Source organism: Erithacus rubecula (genome assembly GCF_903797595.1).
Source record: "Erithacus rubecula genome assembly, chromosome: 20".
NCBI classification, from domain to species: domain Eukaryota; kingdom Metazoa; phylum Chordata; class Aves; order Passeriformes; family Muscicapidae; genus Erithacus; species Erithacus rubecula.
Genome location: NC_136672.1, coordinates 5,734,128 through 5,751,745, shown reverse-complemented (window position 1 = coordinate 5,751,745; position 17,618 = coordinate 5,734,128). Strand labels below are relative to the sequence as shown.

Here is a 17,618-nt window from a genome sequence, read left to right as displayed (position 1 = left end):
CCCCTGTGCCCTGCCTGGGGCCGCTGTGAGTCGCGGCCGCCTCTGCTCGCGCCCCAGCCCGGCAGGGAAAGGACTGTGTCAGACGTACATGAAGAGAAGAATTAAACCCGGCTCATCTATCACACTTGATTTATGGCTCCATCAGCCTGGGAAGGTGGGAGGAATTTTTCCCTTTCTCATTCCCCACAGCACACCTTCCTGGGGCTGCTGTGCCGAGCTGGAGATCCCTGCTAGGCTGCGCTTTGCAGCCGTGACAGCATCGCTCACAGCCGAGCCCAGGGCCAGCAGTGCCCAAGCACCCCAAAGCCTGAGCAGAGGGCATGAACCCCACTCCAGCGCTCGGCTCCAGTCTCTGCACAGGCTGGCGGCTCCTAATTAACCCCTCGGAGCTGTTGCCATTTTCCTTTTCCAGCTTTCTTTTGCCGGTGGAACGAGCCTGTGCTGCGGCTCAGCAGTAACGGGACACGGACGGGAACGGGGTGCACAGGACCATGAATATTCATGGCGATCCATGATGCCAAGGGCAGCCCCGGAGGATGGAAGAAGGCTCCCCAGGCAGCTGAAAATGTCTTTTTAATGACCTGGAAATGGCGTTTCGAGTCCTTTGAATGAAACCAAAACGTGACGGCGAAACGGCGGCGGTGCGTTTGGCGTCCCCGATACCAGCCCCGCCTGAAGGGAGAACCCAACCCAGCATGTACCAGCCCTTGCCGGGCTCCCCGTGACTCCCCCACAGAGCGCACCGGGACCCGCCGAGCCGCTTGGAGCATCCCGCTGCCGGCGGAGCAGGAGCCCGGCAGGCCGGAGCCCGGCCGGGAGCCGCTGGCTGGCCCGTGGGGACACCCGGGCAGAGGGCAGGCAGAGGGGTGCGGACACTCCCCTGTCCCCCCATCACACCTCCGACTCCAGGCTGGAGACCCGCCGCCAGGACCCGCCGGCGCAGGGACTCGCCAGCCCGCGGGCCAGCGGCGGGTCCCTCCTGTCCGCCCGCAGCGCGGCCGGCTCCCCGCGCCTCCCGCAGTCTCTGCAGGCGCTGTCCCAGCGCCCGGAGCCCCGCTCGCAGCGGTGCAGCCCGGGGCGCTCCCGGGGCGGCGGGGACCCCCGCCACAGCGGTCTCGCGTAGAGGGGCAGGTTGGCGTAGGAGTTCATGCAGGCGTGGGGAACGCACGCCGGCACGGTGGCGGTGGCACGGGGGTTTTGCCGGCAAGCCTCCCGGTAGGACGGCAGCCTGGTCACGGGCGAGTGCGGTGGCAGCCGGCCAGCGGCCTGTGGGCAGCGGGAGCCGCAGCCGTGCCCGGGCTCGGCTTCGGGGAACAGGTCGGGCACGTCGGAGCGGGCGGGCGGGCGAGCGGTCCCGCAGCGCCGCAGCCCCGCGGCACGCCGCTTGTCGCCGCGCTCCGCGGGCAGCCTGGCCGAGCTCGCCCATCGGCTCAGCTTCTCCCGCTCCATCGCCGCCGCCTCCGGCCGCGCCGGCTCGGCCCTGGCTCTGCAAGTCCTGGTGACTTTGGGGAAGGCTCCGCGAGAGCAGGATGGAGGCGGGAAGGCGCTGCCCAGCTCCCGCTTCTTCTCCGCTGCCGAGAGCAGCCGGGGCAGAGTCCCCGAGCCCCCGTGCGGGCCGTCCCTCTGCAGCAGGGGGGTGTTCTGCAGCCGCTCCCCCCGTCCCGACGGCCGCTTGTGCTCCCGGTAGATGTCCGGCGGTGGGAGGTCCCTGGGGGATGTGGGGGGCGGGAGAGGAGCCCCGATATGGTTCCCCACCAGCATCTGCTCCCCATAATCCCCTCCTGGAGAAGTCTTCACCAGGAGGTGGGGGAAATTTGTGAGGGCTTCATCGCCTACACAGCCACCCCGAAACTTCAGGGGGTGTATCAGGCGGGGGTGCTCGTTTTCCCCTCTCCAGTTCTCCTCCCCGTGCAGACGGAGGTCCACAGGGATGGGCTGGGGCAGCGGCAGCCCCAGCGGAGCACCCTTGGCAGCGTAGGCTCTCCCCAGCCTCTCGGCGGGGTGCGGGCTGGAGGGGGGCCCCCGGTGTGCGCCGGTGCTGTTCTGCACCACGAGCTGGGGTGTCCTCAGCGAGAAGGTGGTCTGGAGGCGCTCGCTGTGGTTGCTCCAGTCCTCGATGGTGCGGGTGGCCTGCTCCAGCGAGCCGCCCACGCTGGCCGTTTGCACCATCTCTTTGGCCGCCTGCAGCATTTTCAGCACATTGGCCTGGGCTGAGCTGGCAGTGACATCGGGTCTGGGTGCCCTCCCGGGGCTCGACAGGGTCTGCACCCCATTGAAGCAGCTGTAGATGCCCTGTGGGGAGAAATGGGCCCCCCTCATTGTCAGCAAGGTCAGTGGGGTCCTGCTCCCCCCCCCCCCCGACAGCAACCTGCTGAGCTGAATTCTTGCTGCTGAGGCTGAGGTAGCTTCCCCAGCATCCCCAGCACTTGTCAGCATGGGTGGCACCATCCTCTGTCACCCTTTTCCCCAGGGATGATAGTAAGAATGTGGGGTAATTCCCAGGACATAGCCCTTTCCCCAAAAGCTGACATTTGTCACCAAGATCTCACATCAAGATCTCCAGTCCTTCCCATGCAGGTCAAAGCACAATGCCCACCAAGCCGTGTCCACCCCTGTGACACCGTGTTCACACACATTTGGGCCCCTCGAAAGCCCCTGTCAGCATCCCTCACCCTGCTGATGGCCAGGAGGAAGTCAAGCTTGTGGGACTTGGGGACGGAATGACGCAGCTTCCAGTAGATGAGGTGCTCCCAGGCAAAGACCAGCAGGCTCAGCCCCATGGCCACCAGCAGCATGTAGAAAACCCCAGCCATATTGTCGATGTCCAGCTTGCTGCTCATCACCTCGTTCTTCTCGTTCTGGCAGATCCCTGACAGCCAAACTGTCTCCAGCTTCTGGGTGTCACCTGGGACATGCACAACAGTGCAGGGGGTGAAAATCCACCCCTGGGAATCATCTTCCCAAGCACATCCCTGTCCCTTCCCACCCTACTGTGGGTGGAGGAGGATAAAGAGACCCCTGAGCCTCTGGAGCTGGAATCACCTAGTGCTTGCTGCTGCCATTGGCCTGAGCATCCCACCAGCCACTTGTCCCTCTGCAGAGCCCTCTTGTGACTCTGTCCCCCACCCATCTCCCAGGCAGCCATGCTTACTGTCCTCATCCCAGGCTTCTCACGACCCTCAAATGTCACTGCCATCCTGCCATGTGGATATCAGCTGAGGAAGCTGCACAGAGTTTGAGGACCAAAGCCCTGTGCCCTGGGTTAATCTGCAGGGCAGGAGAAGGGTGAGGATGAGGCAGGGCTAAAGAGGAGCTCACACAGCACCCACCATCTCCCAGGAACTGGAGCAGGGCCAGGTCAATGGCCCGTTTCCAGCGCGAGTCCTTCTGCAGGGCGATGCCGTAGCCCGTGGTGGCAAACACCTTCCCGCTGCCGATGGTCACCAGCTTGCAGCCCTCGTCCTTGCCCGCCATGTAGTTCAGCACCGCCGCGTCGTAGATGAAGGCATCCAGCTTCCTGCCCCACCAACAGGAGGAAGGGTGAGAGGGGGCCTGAAAACCCATTTTTGGGGGAGGGCTGTGCCTATTTGGGGAGCTCTACCCCTTCAGCCCATCTGGAGTGGGTTCTGTGTGCTCTTGGGGTCCCTGACCCATCCTGCAGTGCTGCAACCACACTTGGAGGGGAAGTATCCAACTTTGGGGGAACTGTGCCCCATCTGGGGTGAGCTGCATCCCTTTTGAGGGGAGTTGTATGAAGCTGTACCTCATCTGCAGCATGTTGTGCCCTGTTTGAGGGTCCCGTACTTCATCCAGGGAAGATGCACAGAGCCATACCCTGTCTGGGAGAGCTGTATCCAGCCTAGGGGACTCACATCCAACTTCTGGGGGGTTGTACCCTAGTTGAGAAATCCCTTCTCCATCTGGGAGGTCCTGTACCCCATTCCAGGGAGCCATAGTTATTTGGGGGTGCTGTATGCCATTTGGAGGAGCTCTGAGAGCCCTACCCCATCTCAGGGAGCCATACCCCATTTTGAGGCTGGTGAGGGCGTCCTCCACAGTGCGCTGGTTGTACTTCACCATGTGGGTGTGCATGTCGGGGTAGTTGCTGCGGATGTTCCTCTCGGTGCTGCCGTTGGGGACGGTGCCGAAGCGGAACGGGGGGTACTGCTCCTGTGGCCTCTGGAACTGCAATGGGGAGCCCCAGGGAGTGGCATCACACACTGCCCAGCGTGTCCCCAGCATGTGCCCTCCCCACAGCCAGCCCTCTACTCATGCACTCACGCCCAGCCAACTGGCAGTGACATGTAGCTCCACACACATCACTGCCAGTAACTTCATAAAGGTTTTTTTTAAGGAATTTTTTAGGGTTCCCACTGCAATGATCAGCCCCACCTTCCTGTCACTCAGCCCCGACACAGTGTCAATGTACTGCTCCTGGATCATGAAGGCAGCCAGGTTGGCCGTGTAGCTGGCGAGGAAGATGACGGCGAAGAAGGCCCAGATGAGCACCATGATCTTGCTGGTGGTGCCCTTGGGGTTCTCAATGGGGACTGAGTTGTTGAAGACCAGAGCCCACAGCAGCCAGATGGACTTGCCAATGGTGAAGGAGGGACCCCCTGGCCCTGCAGGGACAGGGAACAGAGGGGAGGGTTGTCAGCCCAGCCAGGGGGTGTCCCCCCTCCCAACTCCCACCTCCCCAACTCACTCTTGCCACTGGTGAGGTTCTGGTTGTAGCCAACAGGGCTGAAATACTCGAACACGAAGACAGTGATGGCCACCACAGTGAGGCACATGACAAACATCATGACCCACACGGCTGGGCTGTAAGGCTCTGCAAAGAAAATGGAATTTTGTGAGCCTCCAAGAACATCCCCTGGTCCTCTGAGGACTGCCAGGAGCCCTCCTGGATGGATGGGGCTCATCCTGCATATTGCCCCTCCTGGGAGAGGTTGGCAGCACCATGGCCAAAAAGCTGCACAGGGAATCAGGAGGGAAGAGGGTTGCTGCAGAGCTTGAGGATGCAGCCATGCTCCCCTGTCTAGACCAAATCAGGTTCTCACCAACAGGAAGATGTTTACAAAATGCAGCCCATCTCCAGGGTCACTGCAGGAGGGTTTCCCATGGGATCACAGATTGTCCCCCATGATGGTTCTGGCCACAGGACTGTGCCTGCATCAGGCACAGAACCACCCTCCAGCTCTGCTCAGCCCTGGGGAGAGCCCCCCACGAGTGGGGACTGGCCATGAGCCCCTGCCTGCCCCAGATGATGTGGGATGGAGCAGCAGGAGCAGGGGGATGCACCTGAGCCATCACCACGCAGCCGCCGAGCTCCATTTGTCAGCGCGTCCTTTGCTGTCAGGGAGGAGAGGCCTCCCCTGACGGGGATGTGGCTCATTAGCACGGAGCCAGGACACATGGGGACATGGGGACAGCAGACCCTGGCCCTGCCAAACCAGGGCAGGATTCTCTGCCTGTCCCTGGGGCTGCTGAAGGTGACCCTGCTGCAGTGGGAGTTGGGGCTCCGTGGTGTGGAGGAATGGGATGAGGAGGATGTGCCCAGGCTGATGGTCCCACCTTCCATGGCATCCCCTCACCCACCTGCACCCTCCCCACACGAGAGCCCAGCGCCAGCTGAGCTGGGACATGGCTGCTGTGCCCCTGCCAAGAGCTGAGAGCCCTGCCCAAGCTGAATTTCCTGATGACCTTGGCCAGTCTCCTCCCCTTCCCAGGCTGCAGCTTTGCTGGTGTAAAGCTCATTAAATAAGACTTTTAGCACTGGTGGTTTCCTACACTTGGCTTAGCCACTGCCTCTGGTGACAGTGGCAGAGATGTGTCCCCAAAGCAGAGCTCCAAGCTGGCAAATCCCCCCACGTCCCCATCCTCTATCCTCCACACAAAAAATGAAGAGGAGAAAACCACTGAGCCCAGCCTCAGTCTCCAGCTTCCATCTCCATAATAAAAGGATTATTCAGCAGGGAAGGAAGAAGCTCCAAAGCCAACAGCACAATCTCCTTCCCTTACGACTTAGACTTTTTTCCTTGAAAGTTATTAAAACTGAACAATATTTCCAATTTTCATTTGCAGGAAGCATGGGATGAACCTGCAGAAGGACAGGGGGGCAGAGGCTCACCCAGGAAGGCAGAGGGGGACACGGTGCCGTTGCTCCGGGCCACCATGACACTGATGCCTGTCTCCACAAAGGGCACGGAGAAATCCACGATCTCAGAGCGCTCCTCGTTGATGGTGAGGGAACCAATGGCCATGTCTGCACGCTTGTAGTACACCTGGAAAAGGGGCAGCTGGGCTTGGGATGGGCAGGGGGACAAGCAGAGGGATGTCCAGCATTTCCAGCCTTAATTTCTGCTTTTTTTTTTTTTTTTTTTTTTTTTAAATCAGCTTCCTAAGTGAGCAGTGGTGCAGACACAACCTGCTGTGGGATTGTAAGTATTTGAGATTCCACCAAGGAGGAGCTCATGCCAAGCTGTCCCCGCCCACCACAAATCCCATCCTCAGCAGGAAAGCCCCAGGTCAGGGGTGAGTGGTGCTCTCCAGGGAATGCCAAAGCAGGGATCTGAGCCATGCCCATCCCTACCTCACCAATCATGCCGTTCCAGACCCCACGGACAATCTTGCCATGTTTGCCATTGGTCACCAGGTAGAGGTCGTAGGAGAACTTCACTGTCTTGGCCAGTTTCTTCAGGATGTCAATGCAGAAACCTTTGCAGCACAGCTTGGTGTAGGGATCCACAAGGCCATCACCACTGGAAAAACACCAGGAAAGATGGGTTATTAGCTGCCTGGGCTAAGATGGTTCTGGCTTTGGGCTGCTATGGGGTCTGGATAGCTCCAGGAGCCCCCAAGGCAGAGGGTCAGCTTCTCTGCTAGCTAGGAAAGAGATCTTGGGAGCTGCTATAGAAATTCTGAAGGTAGCTTTATTTCTTCAAAGGGTTCTACCAGCAAAATCCAGATACATAACACAGCAAGGGGTTTTTATAGGGTTTAGGGGGTTGGAGATTCTAACCAGTAAAATTATAAGCTGAGAACTATCCAACTACTTTGAGATTCTAGGTGAGACAAGACCAATCATCTAGTAAAGTTAAAGACCAATAGAAATCCTAAATTATAACAGGGCTTTCAGTAGAAGGGGGGGGAACATTTCTCATGAAACGTTCCATTGTCTCAGGGTGTGAGATCCCAGGGGCCATTTTCAGCAACAGCTGTATCATCCACAGGCTGGAGCAAACAGAGATGCTCTGAGCCCCCTGGCCACCACATGCCAAGGGAGCAGTGGCCAGAGCTGCTGATCCCCAGCCCTGCTCACCTGCGGGAGGAGTTGGTCTGCTTGCGGCAGGGCACGGTGTTGCGCACGCACACGCCCGTGCTGGGGTCCGTGTTCTCCACGATGACAAAGGGTCTCTCCTCCAGGGTGGCCACTGTCAGGTGCCTGTTGTCCACCACGGGCTGCATGAAGGAGCCGTAGCGGGGCCACACCGGGTACTTCATGTGGATGATGCCTTTCTCCCACTTGCCCACCTGCCCCCGGGGGAGAGCGCACCGTCACCCCAGCGTTGGGTCTGGGGGTCACACGTGGTCCCATATCCATCCTCTCACCTCTGGGGCTTATTCCTGGTGAGCCCCAGCTCAGCATCCCTTTCCCCACGCACCCCTGGACCATGGGGTGAGGTGTTTCCTCATGAGTGCAAAGCTTCACACTCAGATGAGCACAAACCTGGCCAAACTTTACCCAAAATACTTTCAAACTACCTAAAAACACTCCATGCATCTTGTTTCAGGTCTAAGTGTTTGGCTGCTGTTCTCCAGAGGGCATCTGCATTTCTGACGTTTTTTAACTTATCAGCCAAATTGCAAGAGAAAACTGGGAAAACAGACAACTCTTGGCAGAGCTTGGGTGCTCATCATTGCTGCAAATCCCCACCATGGCACCATGGCACAACCTTTTGGGTTTTACATACTATCACCCACCCCAGGGTGGGACCCCAGCCTGTGCATGGCCCCAGGTCACCCTGCCCAGCCACCCTGCAGTGTGCTCATCCCAGGGGGCTGGGGGTCCTACCATCTCCCAGAGCCGGTGCTGGTTGAGCGTGATCACCACCATGGTGGGCCTGATCAGGTAGCCACCTTCATTGAAGGAGAAGTCCTTGTGCTCCCACGTCACATTGAGGAGGTGCCTGGTGGGACACAGAGCCTGTAAGCCCCTGGTTGTGCAGCCCTGCACTGTACAGCTCCCCTCCTCCTTCTCCTCCTTCTCCTCCTTCTCCTTCTCCTTCTCCTTCTCCTTCTCCTTCTCCTTCTCCTTCTCCTTCTCCTTCTCCTTCTCCTTCTCCTTCTCCTTCTCCTTCTCCTTCTCCTTCTCCTTCTCCTTCTCCTTCTCCTTCTCCTTCTCCTTCTCCTTCTCCTTCTCCTTCTCCTTCTCCTTCTCCTTCTCCTTCTCCTTCTCCTTCTCCTTCTCCTTCTCCTTCTCCTTCTCCTTCTCCTTCTCCTTCTCCTCTTCCTCCACCTTCAGCCAGACTGCCACAGGTCCCATGTAGACATGTGGGGCTGAGAGCTGGCGACCAGCTTTATCCCCCATGCAAGGGGCAGAGGGGAGCTGGAGAAAGCTCTTCCAGCACGGTGGCTGGCCCACTGCAGGGCTGAGGATGCACAGACTGCCACAGAGCTATGATAGACCCTCAGGGGTCCTGAGTTACCAAGAAACATGGGAAAAGGCAAGGTAGATGCTGGGAGATCTCTGGAGAGATGCCTCAGGAGAATCCCAGCCAAGAGGCACAGACTGTCAGCTGCAGCCCTCAGTGAGCCTCATCCCTGCTGCTCACCAGCTCTATCCCTCTCTCCCCTGCTCCTTCCCTCCCCTTTTCCCCTCTCCTCCCATTCCCCCTCCAGGGATGCCCGTGCTCACCGGTAGAAGCTCGTGTTGGTGCTGGTGGCCCTGGCGGGGGCCCAGCAGTCCCTCCCCACCTCTGGGAGGTAGCCATGGGCACGGAAGAAGCTGGCTGCCCCCATGGCAATGATGGCCACGCCGTCCCGCACCTTCTGCCGCAGGCTCAGCTTCCAGCTCTCCGTCACCACGCTGATGAGGCCCACGGGGAAGGAGGAGGGTGGCACCTCCATGTTGCCCACGGTCATGCTGGGCACAATCCAGATGTATCCTGGCCCCACAAGCCCGGCTTGCTCGGCCATGGAGAAGAGATACTCGGCCTCCTCTCGGGAGCAGTAAACGATGAGGACCTGGGCGTCGATCTGGCGCAGGAGCCGCTGCGTCCTGGAGCTGCCCTGCTCCTGGCTCATCTCGAAGGTGAGCACCTCCTGCAGCTCCCAGCCAAAGTAGCTGGCGTCCGTGAAGGAGCGGATGACATCCAGGAAGATGTTGTAGCCTGGGTAGAGGCTGGTGATGACAGCGAAGGAGCCCCAGTCGTATTCCTCCAACACCTTGAAGATCACCTGGATTTGCTGCTCGATGGAGACACCCAACTGCAGGAAAGCTGATCCGGGCTCCTGAGGGAGGAGAGGGGTCAGGGGCTGCTCTGGCATCATCATGATCCAGTCCTCTTGCACACATGCAAGCCTGCTTGAATTTGCCATCATGAAAAGTTCAATATTGCCATGAACTGGTGCAGTCCATGGGCTGGAGACACCCAAAATCAGACTAACCCTCCTCCAAAGAACTTCACCCCATGTAAAGGGTCAACTCCTGCAGCTTCGCACCCATTTATTAGCATATTGACCAAAAATTTCTCCGTCCTCCAAAGGAGATATCATATTCTCCTTAAAGCAGGAGAAGGAGGTGGGCAAGAGCTCTGCCAGGAGCATAAATCCCATCCCTGCTTCATCTCACTACCTGCAGCCAGAGCCTGTGTGGCTCCTTCCCTCCCGCTCCACCTCCCCGGCCATCTGGCCTCTCATTAGCAAGCCTTAATTGGTCTGATTCTGTCTTAAATGATTCAGCGAATGGCAGTTGCCGAAGGTCACGTGCAGGCAGCAGGGTTTTGCCACCCAGACCCCCTCCACCTCCAGAGAAGTAGTCTGGGGTGAGCCCCAGAGAATCCCAGACAGGGAGGAGAAGACAAATCCCTCCACTGACCCCGAAATACCCAAGCCCTGGAGAAAGCTGCAGAAAATCACCCGGAAAGCAAAGAAAATGGATATTTTTCCATTGCCCCGGGCTCCATCTGAGCCCTCTACACCCACCTGAGCCCACTGCACCCACTGCCACCCACCCACAATGAGCTCGAGGTGCTCCACGAGCCCCAGTGGGTACAGGCAGGGCTGTGGGGGTACAATCCAGGAGGACTCAACCTCAAACTATGCAAGAAAAGCACAAAATCTGTTCCCTGAACAAGGGCAGGATCTCCAGCCACAGGAAAGAGCAAGCACTGGAACCCCTCCAGCACCCAGGCCAGGCAGGGTGGGATGAGCTGCTGTGAGGGGATAACCCAAATCTGAACACCCAGGACCCTCCAGCCTGGCTCCAGCTGTCCCTGCCACCAGCAGTTCCCAACAGGCAGGTGACAGTGACTACCAGTGTCTGATGGCAGTAAGGAGCAAAGACAGAAATCCTGTGTCAGCTGTGGTGCACCTGAGATCATCACCACAGCTGAGCAGGGCTTCATGCCACCCACCCAGCCATTCCAGGGCAGACAAGGAAGAAGATAAGGTTGTGATAACTCTTTTACCACCAATCCAGCATCCCATGGTGGCCACAGGAAGCAGCACACCAGGGAAGGTCCTTCCACAGGTTATTGAGGTCTTCTCCCACATCCCATTAATGGGGCCCCCCCTCTAAGTCCCCACCATGTCCCACCACCCCACACTGCCACAGCCCCTGATCCACCACTCCTGCCCCTGATCCCAAAGGCTGCAGCCCAGAATTTCCTCTGCCCTCCAGCCCTGCTCCAGCAGTTCCTCATTTTTCTCATCCCTCCTGGAAATACCAAGTGAGCTCCTAACCTTTGGGGTCAGGACCACTGCAGAGCCGCCACTGATGCTGATGATAGGGACCTGTGTCTGGGAGGAGATGAAGTCAAGGATCTGGGCCACGGCCTCCGTGCCCACGTTGTCCTCAAAGACGATGCCGTGGATCTTGTGGCTGGCGAGGATGTCGCAGATCTGGGTGAGGAGGGTGCTGGGGTTGGTGTTGTTGACGACAACAGTGATGGGCTGGATCTCCAGGGGCATGTCCAGGAAGCTCTGGGGGCTCAGGCGGGAGCGGATGTGCAGGGGGTAGGACGTGCCCCCGAACACCACGGCCACGTTGACCACTGGCTCCTCGGGGCCGGGCAGCAGGATGTCCGTGAAGGCAGCCGAGCAGCCCAGCACCATCCACAGTAGCAGAGTGTGTGCCGGCGCTCTGCCCATGTCCACCAGCGTGTCCCTGCCAGCACAGCACACAGCCCCTCGCATCCAGCCTCGCCTCAGGACCCTGAGCCACCCACCCCAGCCCTCCCCACTGCCCTGGGGCACGTGGTGAAGGAATGGCCATGGTACTCACCACCCACTGTACCCCTCGGTGCTGTGTCACTTGTCTCCAGTCCTACCAACCACTGACTCTTCACGGCCAGTCCTGCTTCCCACCACCATCCTGTCCTCATCTCCCCATCACCATCTCCCTCCCATCCCATCCAAAACCCACCACTGCTACACTGGTCCGTACAGTCCCTTCAGTCAGGGACAGGGACAGCTGCAATTGGTGCCAGGAGGGGCTGGCAGCTCCTTGGTGCCTCTCTCTGCAGCAGACAGCCACCTTCAATATTCAAAATCTTTGCCCTTGAGGGATGGTCCAGAACTGCACCCTGCTTGTTGGGATTTTGCAAATCACAGTCACTGGAGTAGTGGTCTCCAGCCCATCACCCTACCTCAGCACCTTCTCTGCCACAAAATCCCAAACAATGCACATATCTGGCTCCGTATCTCCAAGTTTTTCCTCCAAGTTTTCCACAGCATCCTTCCGCTCTCCTTCCTCTTCTCTTTACCCGCAGTGTGTCCCCCCTGCTGGCAGTGCCCACCCAGATGGGACACCCTTCACACTGTGTCTCTGCACCCCAAATCCAGGCTCTCAGGGGCTGTTTGGGCACATCCTCCCTGCCAGGTCCCCAGTTCCCCACTGCCAGTGGATGCTCATGCTGCAGCAGTTGGGGTGACAGTCCCCTGAAGAGGGACACATCCCTGCCCACAGTGATGCACCCTTATGCTGGACTTTACCTCTCAGAGATCACCAGCAAACCAACCTTTGGCCAGGGGTACCCAAGCCCCTCTGAGCCCTCCCCCAGGGCTGTCACCCTCATGCCAAGCTGGGCAGCAGGGAGGGGGACAAGCAGCCCTCCACAGTGGCACCAGCCACGCACCAGTGTTGCTTCATGCAGCAAGGTGCCAGCTGGTGCTAAGAAACGTCACTTGCAATTAAAAGCTGCTGTTGCTTAACGTGTCTCCAGCACAGCCAGATGCTCCTTTCACCAAGTCCCAGCTGGTTTTGGGGTCTGGGCTGCCCCAGTGACCTGCACCCCAACACTGCTCCATGCCGCAGTGACGGACACTGCTTCAGCACGGTGCGGAAACGCTGCCGGCGTGTAGGGCTGAAAATGCAGGATATAAACCCAACAGCTGCTGGGCTGGGCACCCTGCAAGAGCTGCTTGGTGCAGATTTGAGCACTGGGGCTGTCACCTCCAGAGAGACAGGGAACACAAACCACACATTTCCCTCCTGTACCCTGTGGCTACCAGGAAGTCTCGGGCACCTGTCCAGGCACTGATGCTCACTGGGCAGCATCTCTCTCAACCATGTGAGTTTCATAGGAAATCATCCACTCTCAGCACCCACCATCACCCAGGGGGTTCACCCTGCCTGCCTGCATCCCCCACCCCACTCCACATCACAGCTGGTGGAGCTGCAGGAGCCACAACGCCACACTGATGGCCGCAGCCAGGGCCCCTTGGCCAGAGAGGGCAGCAGGTGAGTCATGCCATGCTGGCAGCGTCCCATGCTCCGGCACGGCCAGCTCAGTGGCAGGGCAGCCTGCACTGCCTGCTCCTCACTGCAAATTCCCAAGTATTTTTAGTCCTGTGATAAATAATTCATTGGGAATCCGGCATCAGCTACCCGAGCAGAGAGGAAGGGGAGCAGCACACCACCCAAAACAAACAGAACCGCCCTGCCAGCAGCACTGCCCGTCTGAGCCCTCCTCAAGGACATTTAAATATACTCTGGGCCCTTGTGGTGATTGATGGGGTTTGCTCGTGCCAGCACTGGCACCTCACCTACTCCAGGCCCTTATCCTCCTCTTCCTCAGCCCAGCTCTTGCCCAAGCTCAGGAGCCTCTTCCAGCACCGAGTAATCCAAGCACAGGGCAGTGGTCGTCCTTTGCCATGCCAAGCTCTGTCACCCCCTGCTCCTGGCTGGGACTGGGGACAAGGCTGAGCAATCTGGTTTCTCATGGACCAAGCCGCAGGTGGAAAATATCCCCACCCCTCCCAGCCAGAGCACAAATGGCAGCAGCAGAGGGGAGGTGGGCATGGGCTCATCCCATCGTTCAGCCACTGCTGAGACAACCAGGGCAATGAATTTCCATCCTTTCCAGGATTCCAGAGCCACCACACAGAGTCAGGCTGGCTCACCACAGCCTTTGGTGGGCATGGAAGAGGGTGGAGGGGTTAAGGCCAGAAATCCTATGGCTGGCAAGGGCTCCTTGTGCAGGCTGGAGACAAGGCTGCTCCAAAATGGCTGAATTTAGGAGGCAAAGGGCAATCAGCTCCTCCATCCCAGCTAACACCATGTGCTTCCAGCCCACTGTTTCTCATACTGAGCTAGAGGGGTACAGAACAATTTGGGGATTTTGGGGGAGATGACAGATAGCAGGAAAGTGATGGAGGCTGAGGAGAAACTGAGCCATCCCAGAGCTACTGCCAGAGCTGGGGCTGCTCTTGGGCTCAGCACAACACAGCAAAGCCCCTGACATCTTCAAAGAAAATCCACATTTTCCAACCCCTTGCAGGAAGCACTGCAGAATTGGTCCCTTGGGAAAAGACTTTCCCAAAAGGGAGGTTTTCCAGCCTAGTGAAAGGCCAGTGGCCAGTCAGGATCAGGAGGAAGGTGACCATGGCCAGGAGCCTGGGCAAGGCAATGCCACCTCCTGGCAGCCTCCCCAAGGACCAGAGGACACCACAAAGCTGCTTGGTGGGTTTGGCACTTGATTTTTGTTGCTTTGGGGTAGTTTTGAGTAGGTTAACCACCTTCCTTGGTACAACTTCCCCTGGTGCACCACAGCCACAGAAACCTCGTGCTAAAGGCACCAACAGAACCCTCACCTCTCACCAGACTCTGAAATGCCATTTTAATGCAACAGGGAAAGTTTGCTCTTCATTTTAAACCTCCTTTTTTGCCCTCACTCCTTCCCCTGCTCCAAGAGAGGGGCAGATATTCATGCAGATATTTTGACCTCGGGAACGGGAGAAATAAAATTCCAAAATGCAAAATATCATTCAGGAAAGAGAAACCTTATCCCCACCAAAAAAGCCTCTGAGGCTGAAATCAGAGGGAAAACGCAGCCTGCGCCAGGGGATGAGGAACTGCTGCTGATGGACGGAAAGGACAGAGCAAAGCCAGACCCGGTGGGAGCCGTGTGGGGAGGACAGGGGGCACGGAGGAGGGCATCAGAATGTGCTGGCTTGTCATTTCCCGATGGGGACACCCCTGTGGAGCAAGGAGATCTCGATGAAGCCCCTCAGAAGGGAAAAAAAGCAGCAAAACCTCCTCAAAGAAAACTCATCCCCATGTCTGTCCCCACGCAGGGGGGATGACTCGGGAGGGAGAAGCAGTGGCAGCCCCCGGCAAGCACCGTCTCCTTTCAACCTTCATCCGTCACCGCCCGGCATCACCCTTCTCTTCCTCCTCACCCTCCCCTTCCTCGCCCGCGCCTCCGACAGCAACAGTTGCGGGCCGGGGGCTGCGGGCCGGGCGATGCTCAGGGCCCCACACACGCACGCACCCAAACGCAGCTTAAAAAGGTCGAATATGGATTAACCAAAAATAAACGCCAAGTGTCCTGCCTGCAGCTGGGTTACGCAAGGTGGCGGCGGGGGACACAGGGCTGGTGGCACCCAGGGAGGTCTCCTCAGTTTTTCCTGCCTCCCAGTCCCCCCAGCACCCCCAGAGCAGCGCCCAGGATCAAGGCTCATTCCCGACCCGCGCCCGGGATGGGGAGCAGCAGCTCTGGGGATGCTCGGTGGGCAGAGAAAACCGTCATCGCAGAAAAAACAAAAAAACCCAACCTCTTCATCCCCAAAAGTTGCTGGCGGCGGTGGCAGGGCGGCAGCGGAGCCCGTCGGGCCCCGGTTGCCCCCGGCCCGCCCGGTACTTACGGGAGCGCGGCTGCTCGGTGCCTACATGCCCCGCGGCGCCGGCGGGGCTCGTCCCACCGGGGGCTGGGCTGTTGCGAAGCTGCTGGCGCTGCGGGGCAGCCCCCCGGGGCAGGGTCGGGCCCCGCCGCGGCTGGCGGGGGGCTCCGGCGGCCGCCGTCGGTCCCGGCTCGTCCTTGGCGGCGGCGGCGGCGGCGGCTCTGCAGCGGCGGCTGGAGGCAGGGACGGCAGCGGGGGAAGGAGGGAGCGGGAGCGGAGCGGGTGTGCACGGGGGGGGGCCCGGTGGCAGCAGGTGTCTCGGCGACCTCCGAGCCCCGGTATCCATGTCCCCCCGTCCCGGGAGCGGCGGGGCTGCCCGGGCGGGACGGCCGGGAGGAGCGCGGGGGAGGATGCGGGGATGGAGGCTGGGGGGAGCCCGGGGGCGGTGGAAGGACAGGACGTGTGTCCTCCCGCCTCGCCGCAACTTCGGGGCTGGCCGCCAGCCCCGGTGGAAGGGGGGGGGACGGGGGACAGGCAGCCCTTCCTCCAGAAACCGGCCCGCCTCTCCTGGCACCGCGGCCGGAGAGACAAGGGGGCAAGACCCCCTCCTTTCCTTCGCCCCTCTCCTCCATCTCCAGCAGGGAAAACCCATGGCAAAATGGCACAGACTCTCTCTCTGGGCACTGCCCGTCCCTAGTCCCGGTGAGGGCTGGAGGAATGCGGTTGGACTCATTCCCTCCCGCCAGTATCTTCCATCCCTTTGCAGACTGAACTGGTGGACACTGGCCAGCTGCCCACCTCGGTGCCCCCCGGCCGGTGCAGGACAGCGCCGGGGTCCCCATCGGTCACAGGGAGGGGGGTGACTCTGAGCAAAGCCCCCGCAGGCAGCAGCATCCTCCAGCTGTCGCCAGGGCCAGTATTAAAGCATCAGCTGATCCCGCAGCACTGGTTTAGAGCAAGCCAGACTGGGAGACGAGGGGGAAGGGGGAGGGGGGTAGAAGAGGGGAGAGATACAGCAAAGGAAGGGGGGAGACAGACAGGGGCCCTCCTGGGGCTCCCTTGTCCCTGGGCGGTGCCCACTCTGCCCCAAAATGAGCCCGTGGCTGTGGGCAAAGGGACCGCGGCTCTGGCAGGACCTGGCAGGGGTTAGAGCTCCACTCAGACCCCACTGTGAGCTCTCGATGTCCCAGATCAGAGCCACCATAACACTGGGCAGCATCCCCCGAGCAGCTGCCCTCTCCAAGGCAGCCGGGTGCCAGCAGCGCCCGTGCCCAGCACTGCCCTCCTGCCATCCCCAGGACAGATGCCTGGCTCGGGGACACGGCCACCCAAATGGGTTGTTGGGCGTCTGCCACCCAGGCTGGCACTGCAGCCACCTGCAATAGCATCCTTGTGGCTGCTGGGCTTGGAGAGGCTGTTCCCAAAGAGGTTTTAACTTCCCTAAAAACCTTCTGCCTGTGCTTAACCAGATGCAGGACCTCCACACACCATCCCTGGTGCCTGAGACAACCTGGTCACCTTCTGCCAGGTGCTGTGGGTGCCTTTGGGGGTGCCTAAAAAAATGGAGGAAAGAGAGAAATGCATCTAGGGCTACATTTTAATCTGGGTAAAGCAGCACCCGGTGTCTCTGCAGGAGAGCTCAGCCCAGTCTCTGAGGCTGCTGCAGTGTGAGGGCTCAGGGCAATGGGGGATGCAGGATCTCTCCTCTCCTGGGTACATGCTGGCCATGGCTCCCTCAGCCTCAGCCTGCCCACCTCTGCCTGATGCTGGCAGCACTGCCCACTCTCTTGCCCAAGGAAAGACCTGGCAACAGGTTCTCAATACCTCAAATTCTTCTCCCAGGTCGACAAAAGGGCCGATCTTGGGTTTAACATTGCAGAAGGCAGTGGCTGCATTTAACCCTTTGCTGCCTTCATGATCCAGTGTGACAGCTTTCCAGGGATCTGATCCTTTGGGGCTGGCATAGAATCACTGAGTTGTTCCCATACCTTTATTACTCCTCCTGCAGCTCAGGGGCTTCATTTATCTCTCCCAGGACTGGCTGCTCCCTGGGCTGGATCCCTCAGAGGGTCTTGCCTCACAAATATTTCCCAGCAGAGCTTCCAGGTGGATTGAGGGGAGTGACAGCAACCCCACACCTGGGACAATACCCAGCTCCACCATCACAACCATGACTCCCCAGCATCCCCATCACATGGGACATTTAATTCCCATCACAGCCCAAAATCCCCTCACACGAGACAGAAACAACCCCAAGTCTGGTGCACAACTGG

At 59.3% G+C, this 17,618-nt stretch overlaps 1 protein-coding gene across 2 annotated transcripts; it reads right to left on the bottom strand.

The window, feature by feature from the left end:
- Positions 1-297: 297 nt before the first annotated feature.
- Positions 298-15,828, bottom strand: GRIN2C (glutamate ionotropic receptor NMDA type subunit 2C; the record flags this gene model as incomplete). 2 transcript variants are annotated; one of them, XM_079323746.1, is made up of 13 exons in its annotated part: positions 298-2,292; positions 2,673-2,905; positions 3,330-3,517; positions 4,025-4,185; positions 4,393-4,622; positions 4,706-4,831; positions 6,131-6,284; positions 6,593-6,761; positions 7,322-7,533; positions 8,075-8,189; positions 8,918-9,513; positions 10,966-11,389; positions 15,370-15,828. In XM_079323746.1, the coding sequence occupies 12 exons, from the start codon at positions 11,371-11,373 to the stop codon at positions 892-894; spliced, it is 3,993 nt and encodes a 1,330-aa protein (XP_079179872.1). In that variant the 3' UTR covers positions 298-891. The 2 variants fall into 2 exon arrangements, with proteins under 2 accessions (XP_079179872.1, XP_079179871.1); XM_079323745.1 differs by lacking the exon at positions 15,370-15,828 and having other exon boundaries at positions 10,966-11,418.
- Between the last annotated feature and the right edge of the window lie 1,790 nt (positions 15,829-17,618).